Below are 20,951 nucleotides of genomic sequence, written 5' to 3' on the forward strand. Positions count from 1 at the left end.
TTATTTTTCATATTTATGTTTTAGATTATGTTTAAACAGTTATTTTTATTAACTATTGAATTTGTTAATTTTTTTTTGTAAATTTCGTTTTTGTATTTTATGCACCAAAGTTATTATTTTACAAAGCTATGTTTTTGATTTTTTTCAAAATGTCAACGAATATTGTATAATAAGTTGTTATTTTTTTTTTCAACTGTAATAAATTAATTTTTACATAAATTATGTTACTTTATAACGATTTGTTTTGATTTTCAATGGCATATATTTGTTATATTATGATTAATGAGTTCATGAAATGTTTATAGAACGATTACAATTTAAACAATCATTTTTAAAACAATTATAGTTTTAATGTTCATTAACTCCATGGTTGTTATTTTTGAACACGTAATTGTACACATACAAGGTAATGTTCAATACTAAAAGTCACAACTTTATATAAAAATAAATTATCTTTTGTATGTAAAATAATCACTAGTGAACAGCTTGATCGATTTGACTGATTTATGGTCGTTGTTGTATTTGCAATTTTCTGGACAAGGTTTGTATCATACAAATGCTTGTAGATGACGATGAATCTTTGGTATCTAAAAAAATAGTAATAATGAGTAAAATAAAATAAAAATTAATTTATTTTCCATTTTTAATTGAGTCTTGTTTTGTGCGCGCGAAATTCTCGCAGGTGTATATTACGAGAGCTTATCGCCACGGCAGAATCCGGTCGATTGCCACACGTATAGATGGAAAATTAAAGGATGAAGGAGGAGGGATATAATAAAATGATCAGCTATTGGTTTATCAAATACAAAATCTTATTATATTAAATTAAATAAACATTGAATAAGCTTATTAACTAAAGGCAAAGGGGGGAGAAGCAACGTATAATGTATAAAATAAATATAAAATAAATGTCCCCAATGGGCGCACAGGACAAATATATTTGGTTTCATAAGATAATTAAAAGGTTGACCTGTCTCCAAACGGCGCCACGATGACTGGTATCCGAAATTATCCACGTCCACACTAAAACTAAGTTTCACCAAGTGTAGTTCACTTATTAACACGACGAAGGCGTATGTATCACTTGTACGGCGACGAAGGCGCACGTATTGCGTATACGACGACGAAGGCGTCGTATTATAATACAAAAAGACGACGAAGGCGCATTTAAACTAACGGCGACGAAGGCGCACGTATTGAGTATACGACGACGGAGGCGTCGTATTATAAACCAAAAAGGGCGACGAAGGCGCACTTCACTAACGGCGACGAAGGCGCACGTATTACTTGTTCAAAAAACGAAGGCGATAGAAAAATGGCGACGAAGGCGCACGTACATCCGGAATACAACCACAAAACACACAGACCCACGAAAAAAAGTGAATAAAATAAAACGCAGTTTAGATCGTGTTTTTACACTCCTGTGTTGGCGGCGAAGAAGGAGAAAACGTATACGATCACTATACGCGTTGCCAACTCGTCCCCGCCAGGACACGAGGTAGTGTTACCAACTACGCCTTATGGTTGATATGTAACAGGACCGAACATGTTTTTTTTACTTTTTGTGTTCTTCTTTGCTAACCTGCAACTGTGTTAGAATCGACGAATGCTTAAACTTAAACAAATAATAATTCAAAACAATTAATTGTATGTTTAATATTTAAGTTAATTGAATTGTAACTTTAAATTTTTGCAAGCTTTTTTACTTTTTATTATTATTCTCAAACATATTATAATTGGTACATACTTTTATGTGACTCAAAAAAATTCGAGTGGAACCAATTTGTCCTTGTATTATCTTCAAACATAATTGACATTTGGCCGTCAGTTTATTTTCATTGATCAATATTATTTCGTAATATTTACCATTAAATAAATAATGTTTATTTAATGGGTTTACGGTTGAATCCAAGGGTGAATCTAAATCAAACTTATTCAAATTTTGATCTGACGTAGATTTATCCGATGCATTAACCGTAGACGTAGTATGATGGTCGTCTACGGCTTCTTCCAATAACTTATTATTCAAATAACTTTTTTTGTTAGATATCACTGAACCAATTATTAAAAAACGTTTCATGTTTAAAATTTAAAAAAATACAGCTGTTACGATATAAATTTTATAATTTCTATTAGTTACGTTTAACGTTAAATGTAATAAGTAAATAAAATAAATAAATATATTAAACGTAACAATAAGTGTAGAATGCGAACTGTCTAGTGCAGTGGTCGGCAATTTATTTCTATCGCGGTTCAGTTAATTTAAAAAAAAAAATATTTAGAGGGCCAGAAAAAACTTATACGTAATTATATCAATAATGTATTTATTTTTGTAATAAAAACACATTATTAAAAGACAAATTATTTAATATTAATTATTTATAAAGTAATTATAAATGCATACTAATAATAACAAAATTGTATACATAAGTTTAATGAAAGAAATGAAATGTTAATTGTTTAAAAAAAAAAGCTAATTTTTTAAAATCTGGTACTTTTGGAGAAAAAATGACGTGTAAAGTAAGATTAGTTATCTTGAACGGTATTTATTTTTTAAAAAATGTTATTTTGGAGAACGAAGTTTCATATATATATATATATATATATGTGGAGCCAAACATAGCAGCTAATTTTATGGCCAGAGTTTTACAGTTCATGTATTTATTTTAGACATACTTTGTCCAAAAATCTTCAGTAGACTAACTATTGTTCATTTGCAATGAGATATTTTCTTACAATTCAATACTAGCATAATATTTTTGGCGGTCCAGTTATTTCCTTTCCACGGGCCGGACATGACCCACAGGCCGCCTATTGTCGACTCCAGGTCTAGTGTCTAGTGTAGTAGTGACTAGTGGTCATCACCCGTCGGTACCTGCTCTGCGTTATCTTTTGTCAAGACTATTTTGTAAAAATAACTATAAATTATGGCCTAAATGGGAAATATATCATTGGTACAAAAATATACCTACCTATACAAGTATATTAGTATAATATCATGCATTATACAAATTTGCAATATTATAAACCAGTCCATAGTTTAACACAATAATAATTATTATTAAATAACAATGTTAAAGTGGTCGCTATAGTTCATAATAATCCCGCGAAAAATTCTATCACGACTCACGAGTTTAGAAGTTCCTTGTACTTATCTAATGGCTAATAATAATTACAATATTATGGTTTATAAGAAAAGAAATATAAATTAATATACATTTTAAAATAATAAATTTGTTGAGCCATATAAATTCTGTTTTAATGGTTATTTAAATAATAAATTATATACCTACTAGGAGGCTTTTGCGTGAAATATGACATATTATTTGGATCACGCTGTATATGTCCAATTTTGTTACTCGTAACAATAACATTTCCCCACGTGTTCAAATACGATATCGATAAGCATTGAATAGTGCACCGTCTTTTTATTTATTAATAGGAGAGTATCTAGATATATTGTATAATATTATTGTTGACAATAATAGATGGCACCAACATTTACACTAGTCAAATTTCTATTTTCAAGAAAAAAAAATCAAAAATAGCTTTAAGCAGAATAAATCAAACAATTAAATTTTACAGATAACATTTGACCATTGGATTAATTGTTCTTTGAATTATACAAAAACATTTCGAGTAGTACTAAACTAATGAAATACATATACAATTATATGCAATTTTACGGACAAATTTATCTAGAAAAAAATGTTAAGATAAATTAAATTTTCATCTAAGATAATTATTTAGATGACTTACCAATGGTAAGTTACCATTATTTATCTAGATAAGACAAAAGATAACTAAATATTTATCTAGATAATTTATCTAGATAAAACCCAACACTGTCGCCGATAAATGCCGCAGCAACTCAACTCACCGCTATGCATCGCATGAAAATGTTAAAAAAAAAACGAAAAATATGAAACATATTGAAAACATATATCGCTTTATATGTGATAAAAAAAATGATAATATAAAATCTAAAAAAATTATAAAAAACATTACTCAAAAAAAAAAACTTTTTTTACCAAATAATTACTAGTTAACCAGTTCTTTGTGCATTTATGCATATTGTATATTTTTGTGTTTATTAGAGCTATATAAGTCCTTAAATGCATGTCCACAAATGCATGCATATTTGTGTATTTTATAAAGCTAGAAGCCCCTAAGCTAAATAATAATTATAATAACTGATAATATTTATATCCATATTCTTTAACTTGCAAATATTGGCAAAAAATATAGTTTTGTAGATTGAAAACATGGTTAAGATCAAGAATAGGCCAGCATAGACTAACAGGTTTGGCTTTGCTGCATACGCATAAAGATATTATTGTATCCATTGATGAAACAATCAACAAATTTGCCAAAAAGTAATTTGGAATTTGTTATTTGACTACTTACCAACCTTATGTTTTCTACTTAGATATTGTTAAATTAAGTTACCTATCTTAATTATTTTTTTAAGTTTTTAAAAAATAATTAATAAGTACTATTACTACTATGATTATTTGTTGTTTTTTTTTTTTTTATAGGATTCAGACTGAAGGTACAATTTTAATATAGGAACTATTTGTGTTGTTATTATTATTACTTATTTTATATGCAGTAGGTTATTTAATTCAATTTGGTACTTTTATTTATTTACTCGAATGAGCAACAGGAACATGAGCTGTAGGTAATGAACTGTAAATTATTTTTAAGTTTGTATTGAAGAAAAATTAGTTTTCTCCCCCCCCCCCCCGAATTTTCCCCTCCCCCATGACCACAACTCAAATATGCCCTTGTGTTTATAGCTTCTAACCTTCACATCATGAAAATAGCACCATAGGTAATTTCATATCTTACAATTTTCATTACATTTTATTTTTAGAGTACCGTCGAAAATATAATTATAATATAATACCAGGTTTTGTCCATTTTTTATACTATCAATCAGTGGCTCATACTCAAAATACCAGGTTAATGTAGGAAATATCATGTAGTTTATTATTATTTAATTATTAACTTATATTGATTAATTTTATTGAAATAAAATATAATTATGAATTGATCAATGATATTTTACATTAGCTATAACACTATGGCTAAAGTTACTTTAGCCGGGTAATGTGTACAAAACTATAATTTTAAATGTTAATTGTTTACTTTATCCAACCAGTGTGACTAGAGTACACAATATCCGGATAATGTGCACTTTAGCCATATTTCGGAATTTAGCCGTAACACATACATTTAATGATGATTCAATATTTGAATCTCAAATAATAATTGATCAAAGTAGTATACATTGTTTAATTAAATTTTTGCTAAATCAAATAACATTTATCCAATCTTCCTATTTTATTTTCTTAGATATACCACAGAAAAAAAATGATAGTGAAGATTTACATTCTAAATCAGCTAAAAATCATTTGAATTAACTCAATAGTGGTATAATTTTTTATACACAATAACTTAATGATAATAATTAATATTGTGTTACATTAATATTAATATAACAAATGTTATTAAGTTTCTTATTTTATTTCAGCATAACCTGAAAAATATTTAAAAAAAACCAATACTTGCAAATTTTTCAAAATTTTGGTCATTTTATCCTATTCAATCGATGATTAATGTACCTTTTGCACCAACAAAAGCTTTTAATCGAAATGATGATGGGAATCGTAAATGGGTATCTTATAGTTTCAAACATAAAGCTTTATTTTGTTGTATTTGTATCTATTATGGTGATGGAACCGGTCCATTTTCCAAAGGGTTTATTGATTGGAAACATGTTTATACTCCTATAAGTGAGCATGAAAATCGATGCACATACCTCACGAACTAAAATTTTAACGTCCAAAACCATATAGTTATTACATATCTAAAGAAATAACACCTATTCATAGAGTTTCGATCTAAATCGATTTTGTTTTAACTTCTCGAGTTATTAGGTACAGAAGTGATTTATTTTTTTATAAAATTATATTTTTGATAAACGAAACATATATCTCACATATAAGAAAATTATTAAAAAAAAAAAAAAATTAAAAATTACTACCTTTAAGTACCAATCGTATATGATTTTAATTTTTTATTTGACACAAATATTGATGCATGTGTAATAACTAAAAGTTTTATCGGAAAAATATTATTGTAAAACAATTATTACACTGCACACTCGCACAGAATCTAAAATAACAAATACAATTTAATGAATAATTTATACCTACACTTAATTAATATAATTATTAAAATGATTTTAAAATAAATCTAAACATGTTTTTACGATTCTTATGAGTTTTAATTACATTTGACAGTTTGTACACGTAATTTATAATGAATTAATGTTACATATAAAAATGTACAAACTTGAATGTTGGCGTTTTTTTGATCATTAAAGTTGCTTCATTTTCAAGCTTGTAACCTCTGAAGATACTATTTACTATTTAGGCTAGGGTTTTTAGTAATTGTAGTTTTACTGTTAATATAAGTTGGTTTACTCAAAACATTCAAAACACATTTCGAATTTGATTCTATAGCATTATTTCTCACATAAACATCATTCAAGCTTATAATACTCTATAAGAAAAGTATAATATCATTAAAATGCTGATTAACATAATTGTATGCTCATATATTTTAATTTAATATACTTACTGTCTTTTCATCACCTTGGAAAAAATTTCCTATCCAATCAATTAAGTCAGTAAACGATGGTCTAGTCATTGGTTCTTCATTCCAACATTCTAACATTATGTTATATCTACATATAAAATAAAAAGTTCAATTTTAAAATGCTGTATAATTTTTAAATAGCTTAATAATTTACATATCAGGATTTGCATATGATGGCTGTGTCATACGATGTCCTTCCTTCAATTTCATAAGTAGATTCATTGCTGGTATGTCTAAAATAGTAGCAGATCAATTCAACATTATAAATCAATTCAAATTTGTTAAAGGCTTAAAAAATGAATGAAGCATGTACCTGGATATGGTACAGCACCCAATGAGAATATTTCCCACAGAATAATCCCAAATGACCAAACATCTGACTGGGTTGAATAAATTCGATCTTGTAGTGACTCAATTGCCATCCATTTTACTGGCAATAGACCCTGGGTTAAAAAGAGTAATATTTTATTAAAATAAGAGTAACAATATTTATTATACAAAATACTTCTGATTTTTTTTCATAGTTATCACTACTGTACATAGATTTTGAAAATCCAAAATCACATATCTTCACAATATTATCATCAGCTAATAGAATATTTCTCGTAGCTAAATCACCATGAAGAATCTTTAAAATGTACCGTTTAATATTAGCTCAAAAAGATAAATTATTTTACAAACATACTTTCTTTTCAGCAAGATATTCCATTCCTCGAGCTACTTGGAATGACCAACACAATAAATCATGAGTGCTTAATTCCTTGGTTTTTTCCTTTTCGTAATCTCCAAAATATTGGTAGCGTAATTCTGGTTTATCGATAACGTCAGAAAATAAATAACCATCTTCATCAGTTTCTGTATCATTTCTATCATGATTTTTTAATGCATACTTTTTATCAAAACCGTTTTCGTTATATGGGTTTTTTTTATTGGAATCGTATTCATAGCACGGGTTACTATTATTGATTAAAAAAAATAATAATAACCTAAAAGTTTGTTTACTGTTATAACATGTAAATGTTAGTTAAAATTACTGTGCGAATGATTTAGCTTTGTAATTGAAGTTTAGATGACCATCTGCTGTAATTTGGTCTACAAAATATTTTCTGTGATCTACCATATAATCATGGATATTCCCAAAACGACAATATTCCACAAATACCATCAATTCTGTGAACACATAATTATTCATTTAATACCATATCTTGATCACGAATTAAAATTTTTATATCAATATTACTTTCATTTATATTTCTGGTATACGCTCCAAGTAAATTTACAATATTTACATGCCGACCAAGATGGATCATAATTTTTAATTCAGATATTAATGCATTCACATATGAAGAATCTGATCCTGGTTTTACCATTTTTACAGCAATTGTAGACGTTACATTTTTTTTAATTATGCCATCTGCCTCAGCTTTATAAACAATGCCAAATGCCCCTGATCCAAGTTGAATACCTATGAATTAAATAATTTATTGTTGTAATAAATAAAATATGTAAGTTTTGTATAAGAAAACATTTACCTAATTTTATTTTATTCTTAGGAAATTCAAATTTTTTATTATAAGGAATTAAATGTACTGATTCTTCAATTTCCAAATCAGGATTATAGCAGTATAGAGCAGCTTTTCTAAATTCATCTAATTTCTATTGTTATATATTTTGATATATTAATATAAATATATATATATATATATATATATATATAATAAAAAAACAATATACATATTATTATTATTATTATTACCTGTTTTCTTCTTAAACAGTTAGCCAAACTGATAAAGATACACAATATTATAATCCCCAAACTAATAAGAAAAGTATAATAAATAATGTTCTTATTATAATAAGTATTGGATTCGATTGTATGATTAACTGGATGATCAGCTGTACGCATATAAAGTCGTGCATAACGATATTAAGTTTTAATCTAAAATTAGGCAACAGATTTATTTTAGATAAATCTAAAAATATATACCTTCAGTTGATGACACCAATGATATTGTCTTGTTACTCGCTCCCACTTTATTTAGAGCACTGCATTTATACGAGCCTAAATTTTTAATTGTAATATTGCGTACATGAAGTGTTTGATTATTATCCTCAAAATATATATTATTATTTATTTCCAATTTTAGATTATCCTTAAATTAATAATAAATTTATTACTCTAGATAAATCGGTTATAATAAATATTACTTACGTGAAACCAGGATATAATCGGTAGCGGCAATGCGCGCATTTTACATTGTAATGTTACTGATTCAGTAAGATTAACAATAAAAGTGGCATTGGATGATTCATACATTATTGGTTTGTATGGTCCTTAAATTACAAAAAAATTGCCATTATATATTTCAGAAGTTGAATAAAAATTATTTCTTTTTTTAGAATAACTTACTTCTGGCCATTACTGGATATGTTAAATTTACCTTATTCAACCCGTTCATTTTGGTAACAGTACAAAAATATTCACCATTTGAATAATTTTTAATATTATTCATCGTCATGTATGAATGGAAAGAATATTTTGATGAATTACTTGTAATTGTATGATCTATATTAAATAAGTGATTAAATATTAATCTTTTTTGCTGCAAAATTATCAATTCTATTTTAATACATAATTTGTGTGTTTTGTTTAAGTGATCGTAAGTGGTATACAATAAAATCAATAAATGAATATCGATGTATAACAATTGAAGTAAATAATTATAAAAATTAAAATCTTAATACAAATAATCATATTAACAGGGAAAAACAAAACTATTTCTCACTTTTAGAGTGTTTAATTTCATATTCTGTACCATTAATTAGTCGAACAAACCATTTAATATTTTTATTATAATAACGATTGTCAACACCGCAGTCAATGGTTATATTATCTCCAATCAATATAAATGTTGGTCCATTAATCACCAAACCATTAACATTATTAATTAAATCTAAAATTACAAAAGTTTATATTTTTTACTAATAAGGCATATACAATTTAAAGTATAGTAATTAATAAATATTTTTACATTATAGCTTCAAAGTTAAAAATTAATATTATTATTTAATTATACAAAAACATTATAATTAATATTTGTCTGTAAGTACATTGTTTAATGTTCACAAAACTATTAATTAATATATTATTAAATAATAATCACACGTTTAAAAAAGTTCCGGTATTTCATATTTTATATTTAGATTAAATAAAAATAAATATTATAGTAAAATGTAATATTTACTGAAGATTTAAACACTGTAAAATGGAAAAGTTTATAATATTATGTAATGTAAACAAAAAATTACCAGTCACCAAAAATTTAAATTCATAACTAGAAGATCCAAAATCATTTGAAGCATTGCACAAAAGTATCCCGGTATAACTAGCAGTTATATTTAAAGTCGATATGAGTTTTGTTTCATTTAACACATGTTCTTCGTGCATGTTTTTCTGTAATTTTTAAATATTATTATGTACTATGTATATTTTTTTTAAAAATATTTTTGTTTAAATAGGTATAATGAATTAGTTTACTGTTAAGTCATTGAATGTGTACGCGTCTGTACAGTTTGGATAGTTTAGACATTTTTTAAAAGCCCAACTAACATTAGGCAAAGGATAGCCTTCTACATAACAATCAACATAGTGATTTTTTCCTACTTCATAAAATATACTTATATTATTTAAACTATTTGTAAATTGAGGTTTGCCTGAAAAATAATTATAAATGTTTAAAAATAATTTCACATATAAAAAAGATAATCCTATTTTTTTTTAATTTTTAGCTACTTTCAACTAATAGAGATACAACAATTTGTTTGCTTTTATTCTGATTAAATACACTCATTTCATAATAACCAGAATCCGACAGTTGTAAATTATGGATAACTAATGTGGCATTCCTATTGCCTTTTTCTACATATATTCTTGAAGAATTATCGTATTTTATAACTTCACCATTATGATATTTCCTATAAATATAAAATTAGTTTCATACAATTACACACTCATTTTTTATTGTTATCCTCATTTAATATTATTTAGTATTCACCATTTAGGAGATTGTGTAAGTTCATGTGATATATCAACAGTCCATGTGGTTTTATTGAAACCTGCCCTGCGTATTTTATTGTATTTTCCATCATAAACTGTTAAATTTATATCGATGTAACTATCGGTTATATCTGAAAATAAAAATATTAAATATAGAAAAATACAATAACTATAAATACTATTTTGAATACGGAATATCGAATTACTGAATATTTTAAGCGTGTAAGTATCTCGTTTTGTATGTCCAGAACGCGCTAGTACTTCACAAACATACTCTCCTTCAACTTCTAAAGTAATATTTTGGATTTTCAACTCAAGACTTATTTTTGCATCATCAATTCCCGAAGAATTATTATTATGAGTTATAATTTGTACTTGTCCATTCTTATAATAAACATTTATAAAAAAAAGTACGATTTTAAATGGCATTATAGGTAAATTAATCAAGCAAATAGCTAACCTGTAGTTTTTTTTTATTAGGAATAACTGTCCATTTTAACATGAAATTATTAGGATCCACTTCTGCAGAACAAAAGAGACTTATATTGTGATTTTTAATATCCACTGTATCATTAAAAATAGTAGGGTAACCACGTTTGGTGACATTAGCTGAAAAATTTAATTATAAACTATAATACTAGTTAATTCATTTTATTTTTAAACTTAAATTAAATTAATACTTCTACGATGAGATAAGAAATTTAATTACTTATACATTTGAAACGGTGCGCCAGTGTTCGGCGACCACTTTTCTTAATAAAAAGTACTAAAATAATATATGATATTATAATATAGTGTATTTTGTATAAATTTCATGTATATATATAAATACAAGTGGTGTGGGAGATTGAGTTTAATTCGGGTTTTGCGATAGGTTTAAACAATATCGAATCCCAATCGGCCGCAACGGGTGGTATCAGGCCTGAATAGACGTGACTAAAGTACAGTTTTGATCAGAGTTGCCCGATTGCGGCCCGAATCCAGGTAGTCGTATTTTATCCCAAATATAAGTATCCCGAATGCGTCCAGACACACATTGGTTCACAAAATATTTAATATTTATTTTAAAAGTATAATGACAAGATTGTAGTAACAAATAGTAAAATAGTAAAATAATAAATTTTTTACAATATAAAAAGATATGAAATACAATTATGTCAGTAAATAGTCAATAAATAGTCGAATATTAAAATAATAAATTGTCTACAATAAAAAAATAGATAATAGTTGTTTGTTTATATATATATGGAAATTACCACGCCGAATATCGGTTATCGTGTGAATCGTGATTACGATAGTTGATTACGATGTCAAAATACATATCGGACGAAATCGGGATATTTATTTGGTTTTGATAACCACTTGAATAGAAATTCCTACCTGCTATGTACGGGCCGCAATTGGGATAGGTGAAAAGGTAAAAAGGTTACTTTAGATCGCAATTGAACGACGCCCGTTTTGATCCATTGGATTCAACAGATGCATGCGTATAAACATTGATATAGTGTGTCGGAAGATTTTTGTTGCTCGCTGTGTTTCTGATTTAATTTGTTGTAATCCCGCGGAGTTACCAAAGCATTTGTTGGTTGTTTTATAGAAAGCATCTGTAGTTTTGAGCATTGCTACATTTGGGACGGCTTCAATCTTTTACTAGTTAGTGTCATTAATAAGCGTACCCCATGCAACTGCGCTGTAGAGTATAATTGTATGTTTTTCAAACTATCATTTTTGCGAAACTGGGCCTTGGTGGCAGAGTTTTGATTATAGAACAACCCTTGAAACTGTAAAATGTACTCACACTTATACTGCTTGTTGTACTTAAAAATTAACTTTTTTTCGAATGGTTGACCATGGTGTGTTTCTAGTTAGCCTAGTTCAGCTCACTGTGTAAGGAGACAACATACTCTCCTACATCTATATCACCTGAATACGTCTCACCCTGACGAAGTATTAACAAGTTACGAAATTGATATTATTAATTAATCTGTTAATAATCAATAGAACTCGCACACAGTAAACAATCCGTCAGTGTAATCGGATTGTTGATAATACTTATAAAACTATCAAGATAGCATGGCATTCGTCGTCGTTCGCGACCCGCACGGTATTCATACTACACTGTTGAGCATTTACGGACGACGCTAATAATAAGACACGGGACATTGTAGTACACATAGAATCTAGTGCACAGTCAATCAGATACTTTTCCACTGCTGCTCATCGGTTGCTGTACGGTTCGCCGCCATCATCAAGTGCAGAGAAGTTCGGAGTCCACTTCAGAAACTACCCGGAAGAGTCAAGAAGCCGTCACCACTGGTCAAGTGAGCCGTCGCCGTCTGAGTTTGAACGAGCCACCACCAGGAGCAGTGACCGCTCAACATCTATATCCGGAGTTTCCCAACGTCATCTCCCTGTTGGCATTCAACGGAGCATTGCCGTGGTCCGCAGCGCTGTTATTTCCCTACATACTGTGTGTCAGTGCGTACTAAAGAGTCGTTCGACACTACCATAGGTTACGCTATATTTTAACGTAGCATACTGTGAGTAACACGTTGGTAATAGTGTAAATCTCTTAGTACATTCACTGGCAACAACATTTGTGAGTAGCCCAAACTATCATCTGAATATTGTACATCTTTGTGAACTCGGTAAAGAGTAATGTTTATTGTAAATTTATACTTGTGCATGTCTGTGTGATTCTTATCTCACCTTCTTATTATGTTGTGATATGAATATTTATTATTATTGTTAAAATTGTAAACATGTTTTTATTATTCAAATAAATTTAACAAAATTAAGAATGCGTACATTGACATCACGTTTTGTTTCAACTACCTGATCGATGTCGTATTGATATTGACTTTTTTAATATCTACGGATTGGAGATTAGTCCTTATATCTGTATGTATCTCAATATAGTTTGCTACATTTTGACTCAGTCGTCCATCGCGTTTCTTGTGATCCCCATTTCCTACTGGTCGATGTCCAGTACGTTTTCTTTGCTAACAAAGAAAACGTACTTCGTAGTTGGGTGGACTGTGTTTGCGACTAAATATCGTATTTGCGCCTATATGCAAAAACCTCGATTGTGTTTAATAAAATTCAAATACGTTAAGATACTTGTTTGCGCTCATTAACATTACAAATCAATAAATTTGGCAACAACGTTTTCTCAACTATTTTCATTTTTGAACCATTGTGCAACATTGCGAAATTTAATTTTTATATCAGTCGTAACTCAATATACTTTCATAAATACTTATCTTTAATTATATCCAACTTTTTATCTTTGCTGCAGATAATTTTTATTACACCTAGATAGTCGATATACGGCATTTTACGACGGTATTTCTAAAATCCCGACCGCAAGTTAGTCAGTCGTTACCGTAATTCACTTAATTAGACATTTCTAGACATTTCTGTTTGGTGTATTTTTGTTTTAAAAATGACAGAAAATAAAATTATATTTGTAAAAAGTGCTAGTAACAATTTTAAAGATTTACTTATTATCGACAGTTTTAAATTCAGAAAAGTTTATGAAAGTATATCTGGTAATATAACTTGGCGTTGTACAATGAAATCGTATTTAACAAGACATAAACATAAACATTTTAATTCATATTTTTTTAACGCTCATCCATCAATCATAAAATGTTTGAAAGTTTTAATAGAACCTCAAACAGATATATATATATATATATATATATTGCTAAAACAACAATAAACAAACGAAAAATTACAAAAATTACACTTACAAAAAAACACCAGGATATTAACGAATTAAGAGATACATAAACATCACCAATTAACTTCATAAAAAATATAAGTAATTAAGTCAAAGTAACGCAAAAAATTTAAATTTAATTTTATTAAAAACATAATAGGTACACCAACAATAAGAAAAAATAACGATACAACAGAACAGTGAAGAAAACTTTTTAACCACACCAGAATAATCCAATAAATTATATTCTGTCAGTTTGAAGTCTGAAGAAATTGGGACAAGAAATTTAAGTTTTACTGCAATGTTGCCAAATTTATTAATTTGTTACTTAACTAGGCGCAAACAAGTATTTTAACGTATTTTAATTTTATTAAGCGCAATCGAGCTTTTTGCATATAGGCGCAAATACGGTATTTAGGCGCAAACACGACCCTCCCATCGTGGTTAATATAGTGGCCCTGATAAGAGCTGTTTCAGTATGTGTGTGTGTGTGTGTGTGTGTTTCTGTGCCCCGTTACACATTATAGGTACATTAAAATCACTAAGATAATCTAGTGGTTATGTCATTAAATAACAATTAATACTTATAGAAAATCAAATTTCAATTATCTTATTAATTCCTTAATTAATCAGCCAAAGGAACAGAACAAGTTGGAATGTGTAATAAGGTATTTTAAAATATACTACGAGTTTAAAAATAAGGTTCTGTATCTATCTACAATATATAACTATATAGTATTTTCTGAACATAACAAACTTACGTCGAATAAAAACATAAAATATTTGCGATTGACTGATGTTATTTCTGTTTGCCTCACAAAGGTAACTACCAGACATTTCATGTGAAGGTAATAAAAATGTATATCCTAATTTTGTATCGTATTTAAATCCCGAAGTAATCTAAAAAGTAAAAATATATTTTCATTATACACATACATTAATAGCACACATTTCGAAGCTCAAAAAAATAAGAAAATGCATTTGAAATTACTTTAAAATAAGTCATACTAATTTATTTTTATTTTACCTATTATTTTGAGGTTAAATTAAAAATATTTTTAAATCTTAATTTTTTTATTTAATATTTAATGTTTCTTATTTTGAAAGATTCATCGCTGTTGAATTCAATACCAATGTAATACAATATTTTCAAATTTAAAACATAAAAAATTTTAATAAATATAATTTAAGAAAAAAATATTATAAGATATTTATTCTAGGTAATTCGTATACAATTAAGATTATTATTTTTGAAATTTGATGATTTGGTACCTTTTTTTTAAAAATTTATTAATAATGATTAATAATTAATTAATAATAAAAATTGTTAGAAAAAACATTATATTATAATTTTAAATTTCTATTGAACATAGATATTTACAAAAAAATTTAAATATTTATCATAGGACTTTTTACATGTTTACGACTGTATTATTACTCAATTTAGCGTTTCAAATTTCGAATAAAACAAGACGTATGAGTACTAATTATACAGTACATATGCTTTTTGTTTTAAATAATTTTTAACTCTAAGTGATAAAAATATTTCCAATGTTTTTCTATTAAATCATTTAACATTTGGTCAAAGAAAATGTATTAATTATTTATTTTTAAAATATATTTTTTTTATTTTTTTTTTTTGGTAAAATAAGTTAAAAAAAAAAATTGAAAATTTTTAATTACTTACTGTAACATTATTTTTCTTTAACACAATATTTATATCAGGTGATGTTGGTCGACAAGGTATAATTATATCACCGAATTCATCTTGAGTCAGATTAGAACCTACATTCAGTAGTAAATGTGTGGCACCTATATATTTTATAAGGTATTAACTAAAAATAAATAATCAATAAACGATATTACAATAAATTTTAAGAGTAAGAAACTTATTTGTGCATATATTAATATACTTTTTAAATTTACGACAACTCGTTTGCGCACAATATTGTGAACAATGAAAACCAACTATTAGATACAATTTTGGATGTACACTGTGTTTCGTATACTCTAAAAGCATAATGTTTGTTTTCAATCGTGGTTTCGCATCAAGTGAGGACAAAGTTGGTTTAGACAATTGCAAAAAAAAAAATACTCGAAAAATGATTCTGAGATTGAAAGGTGGCTTAAATACATTTTGGCTTATCATATTTAAATTTAAATGACGTTCCGGACGAATTTACTAAAATAATTTTAATAACGCAATGCAAAAATAAGTATGGATTTTTCAGACTACATATTATAATAATATATTGATTTTGGTGATAATTTTGAGCCAGAATTATGAGCTAGTGTACTAAATAATAACCCAAAAAAAAAATGAACGGAGCTGAACATTTTCACATGTACTTCAATAATCAATTGCATACTTTCCATTCTTATATTCACATTCAATTTTACATTATACATTTAATTAATTCATAAAAAAAAACAAAGAAAACTTCCGTATAAGAGAAATATTAAAACACAAAATTATACGAAAAAAATATATTCTGACTACAAATTCACAAAAATTGATATTTTAACATTTTTAAGGCAAGCACGTACCAATGAATAATAAAAATGTAGGTACATTATTTTAAAATATATAAATAAATAATTTTATAGACTTAATTATTTATTATATTTATTTTTAATTATATTATTTATTGAGTTATGTTAATAACTTGGTTGTGAAAATGATTGTAATTGTGATAATAATCATTAATTTTTTTTAAAGCTTTGATCAATTAAATAGCTCAAACAACATTTTTAAACCTGCCAGTTTATGACACCAGAATATGATTAGACAAAGAGTGTTAGGTCTTATAAAGGTCGAAAGAAAATATTTTAAGGGTATAATAATTTTTATATGTGGTTAGGATTCACTAAAAAAAAGATTTCTATTGTTCGTAAATCATGCATAAAGGAGTTGTGTTTTTGTGCGCAAATGAGTTGCAGCCATTTTAAGTATCTATTAATTTATTCAAAGATGAATTAATTACAATCTAAATTGTGTTATAAAAGCTCATTATTATAATATTAATCTCATATAGTTCCAGGAAAATATGTATTACAATGTTGTTTGCGATTTACATTACTTATTTCTTCAACTTGACATTTTTTTTTTGTATTTCATTCAAGAATTATCAAACTGCCAGTGCAAGAATAAAAAAACCTCTTTAACAGTAAAAACCATTTTAAAATTATTATTATATATCTGTATTAGGGTGGTCCTTATTTTTTGAATCGAAAAATTTGATGAGGAGTACCCCAAATTTTGTTCTATGTATTAAAACAATAACTATGACAAAGTTTGAGCGTGACAAGTTTACCCCTTCCCGTGCCTCAAAGGGGTTGAATTTTTATTAATTGGGGATGAATTACCATTTTTTGCATTTACTCTCTTAAATATTGATGTTACGCAAAAAACTTTAAGTACTATTATTGTAGCTATATGTATTTACTAAATAAAAGTTTCTCATAAATATGTTGTGAGGTTGATGGTTATCCGTTAATTTAAAAAAAACTGGTCAAAGTTAATGTCTTAGGAAATTTCATAAGTTTTTAGTTTTTGACCTCTAATTTCTGCAATATTTATGTTATGCAAAAATCTCTAAGTACTATTGTTGTAGCTATATATATTTACTAAATAAAAGTTTCTCATAAATATGTTGTAAGGTTGATGGTTTACCGTCAGTTAACAAGAAACCGGAATGTTTAACGATTTGCCCTAATTTTATTATTTTTTGTTAATAAATAATTTTAATTTTGTTTTTACAATAAATCGATATTTTTGATGACGATAATCAGTACATTGATATTTGTCCTCCGATAACATAATATTTAGACTATTAGTTGTGTATTTTTAGACTATGAAACCACAAACACATTATATCTTTGACTTATCGCATTTTTATCTACGAGCCATAGCCAAATAGTATTTCATAATAAATTGAAAAAGTGATTAATAGAACATAATATTAAATAATATTAAATTGCCATTATCCGTCAAACTGTCGGTTTGTTTAGACGTCCAGTGTTCACAATTGTGTCATAAGTTAGTGCGACTTTTCTACACAAAGTGTTATACGTTTCTTTTTTTTCTTTTTTACGTTTGATTTAAAAATGCCTCGTCAGTATATTTTCCTTTTAGGTAATATGGTTAATCAAATTACTGGAAATAAATTACCATCCAATGGAGACTGCCTTCGGGTATTATTTCATAACATGCGTGTTGTAAATTTAAATTTAAATGATAGTTCGGGCCTTGTTGCTGATGAATGCTTATTGTTTTGGAAAAAGGCAAGAATACCTACTCAACATCATTGTGATGTAGTTCGAAAAATAAAAAATGTATATGAAAGTTGGCGAAGCTTAGATAAAAATAAAACAAGAAAGTCTGCAACACAACAGTACAATGAAAAAAAATTTCAAAACTCATTAAATAATTTGTTTGATATTGCCCACAAAGATGCTTTCAATATAATTAAAATTGAAGAAGACAGGCAGTTTCTAACTTTACAAAGACAAGAAGGTCGTGTTGGGTATATGATAGGTGTGGACAAAAAATTATGTGCAGTTGAAGAACGAAGATCTGAGCGAGAGCAAAGGAGAGAATTGTTCAAGCAAACAAACATCGATTATGGAACCGGGTGAATTAATTTTGTCATTAAAAAAAAAAAAAATTATCTAATGATTTTTAACAATAATTTACCTAATATACAATATAAAGTTGACTATATCTATTATTTTTTTTTTCAGCCCAACTAACAGTGTTGATGTTGTGGAGAGTATATCAAGCGATGATGAACGTGATGTGCTTAACTCTAAAGATTCCGAAATTTGTGAAAGTATTACAATGCCAGTGAAAAATAAACGAGGTAGGAAAGAAATTATGAATAGTCGTTTAGCATCAGCTTTAGACAAATGTAAGGTTAGTGACAGGGATGCAGTTCACTTATTAATAGCATGTGCCGAGGTATTTAATGTAGATGTAAAAGACTATGCGATAAGTCGCTCTTCAATTAAGAGAGCTCGTGAAAGTTTTCGTTACCAAATATCTTCCGAAATTAAAACAGCGTTCCATCAATTAAACTTAAATTCTGTAGTTGTTCACTGGGATTCAAAAATACTTCCTAATTTGATTGGAACAGAAAATGTAGATAGATTACCAGTTATTATAACAGCACCAAACGTAGAACAACTTCTTGGAATACCACATTTGTCATCTGGTACCGGAAAGGAAATTTCTTCTGCAGTGTATGACACATAAAAGGATTGGGATATGTTGGAAAAAATGCAAGCGTTTGTTTTTGATACAACGGCATCCAACAGCGGCAGATTAAATGGATCATGTGTGCTATTAGAACAAATGTTAAACAGGCCAATAATGTTTTTGGCTTGTCGGCATCACATATTTGAAATTATTTTGCAATCAATTTTCTCATACTCAAAACTTACAATAATGTCCGGTCCCGATATTCTAATTTTTAAACCTTTTAAAAATAACTGGAATCAAATAGATACAACTAAATTTAGTACTTGGGTAAGTGATATTGGGGTCAAAAAAATATTGCATAAAGTAGTCGATGATGTTATAATATTTTGTAAAGATACCTTAAGCCAAAATCTACCAAGGGATGATTACAAAGAATTTTTGGAATTGGTAATAATTTTTTTGGGTGGGGTACCACCTAAAGGTATTCATTTTAGACGTCCAGGAGCTTATCATCTAGCTAGATGGATGTGCAAGGGAATATATTGTTTGAAAATATACATTTTTCAAGAACAATTTAAAATTACGAAAGCAGAAATTTCTTCGTTAAAAACTATTTGTTGTTTTATTGTAAAATGCTATATCGAGTTTTGGTTTAGGTCTCCTATAAGGGGCTTCAATAGCATTAGGAAATGCTATTGAAGCCCCTTATAACGATGTACTTTTTTTAAAAAAACTTGAAGACTATAAATCTGATGATAAGCGAGTGGCTGAGATCGCTATGAAAAAATTTATTTATCACTTATGGTATCTTGGAGAAGAAACCGCTTGTTTTTCGTTATTTGATGACAGGATTGATAATCAAATAAAAAAACAAATGGCTAAAAAACTACTAGAAAATGACGAGCTTGAGGACGATGAATTTACCACAGATATACAAAAAAAATATGTATTAAAAATTGGCGATGTATCACAATTTCTAAAACAGGACTTACCACTTGAATTATTGACGCATAAATCGAAAAATATATTCCAAAGGTTCAAATTAAGCATTGATTTCTTGCAACAAAATCCGGTAATTTGGCCAAATATTGATAGTTATAAAAAGGCCAAGAATATTTTACACCATATGAGCGTCATAAATGATGCAGCCGAACGTGGAGTCAAATTGATGGAAGATTTTAATACCAAATTTACGAAAAATGAAAATCAAAAGCAGTATGTATTGAAGGTAAGTTATATGTTAATAATTTACTAAAATAACTAGTGTCACTTAAGATTTATTTTTTTAGGTAGTACAAGAATAC

At 27.6% G+C, this 20,951-nt stretch overlaps 2 protein-coding genes across 2 annotated transcripts; one reads left to right on the plus strand and one right to left on the minus strand.

Annotated features, from left to right (window-relative positions):
• Positions 1-423: 423 nt before the first annotated feature.
• Positions 424-11,067, minus strand: LOC112685658 (vascular endothelial growth factor receptor 1-like). Its single transcript, XM_025557595.1, has 20 exons — positions 10,930-11,067; positions 10,722-10,854; positions 10,460-10,641; positions 10,205-10,380; positions 9,976-10,120; positions 9,453-9,620; positions 9,077-9,232; positions 8,879-9,000; positions 8,654-8,819; positions 8,423-8,562; positions 8,199-8,322; positions 7,906-8,131; positions 7,710-7,838; positions 7,352-7,592; positions 7,172-7,294; positions 6,980-7,109; positions 6,821-6,899; positions 6,649-6,754; positions 6,361-6,570; positions 424-587 (listed from the first exon to the last, which is right to left on the minus strand). Exons 3-19 carry the CDS (start codon positions 10,515-10,517, stop codon positions 6,427-6,429), a joined length of 2,433 nt encoding a protein of 810 aa, XP_025413380.1. The 5' UTR covers positions 10,518-10,641; positions 10,722-10,854; positions 10,930-11,067; the 3' UTR covers positions 424-587; positions 6,361-6,426.
• A 7,520-nt stretch (positions 11,068-18,587) lies between these two features.
• LOC112685659 lies at positions 18,588-19,902 on the plus strand. The gene is made up of 2 exons (XM_025557596.1): positions 18,588-19,081; positions 19,191-19,902. Exons 1-2 carry the CDS (start codon positions 18,588-18,590, stop codon positions 19,699-19,701), a joined length of 1,005 nt encoding a protein of 334 aa, XP_025413381.1. The 3' UTR covers positions 19,702-19,902.
• The last annotated feature ends 1,049 nt before the right edge of the window (positions 19,903-20,951 follow it).

This window comes from Sipha flava, unplaced genomic scaffold (assembly GCF_003268045.1).
Source record: "Sipha flava isolate LNK unplaced genomic scaffold, YSA_version1 285_pilon_pilon, whole genome shotgun sequence".
In the NCBI taxonomy this organism is placed as follows: Eukaryota; Metazoa; Arthropoda; class Insecta; order Hemiptera; family Aphididae; genus Sipha; species Sipha flava.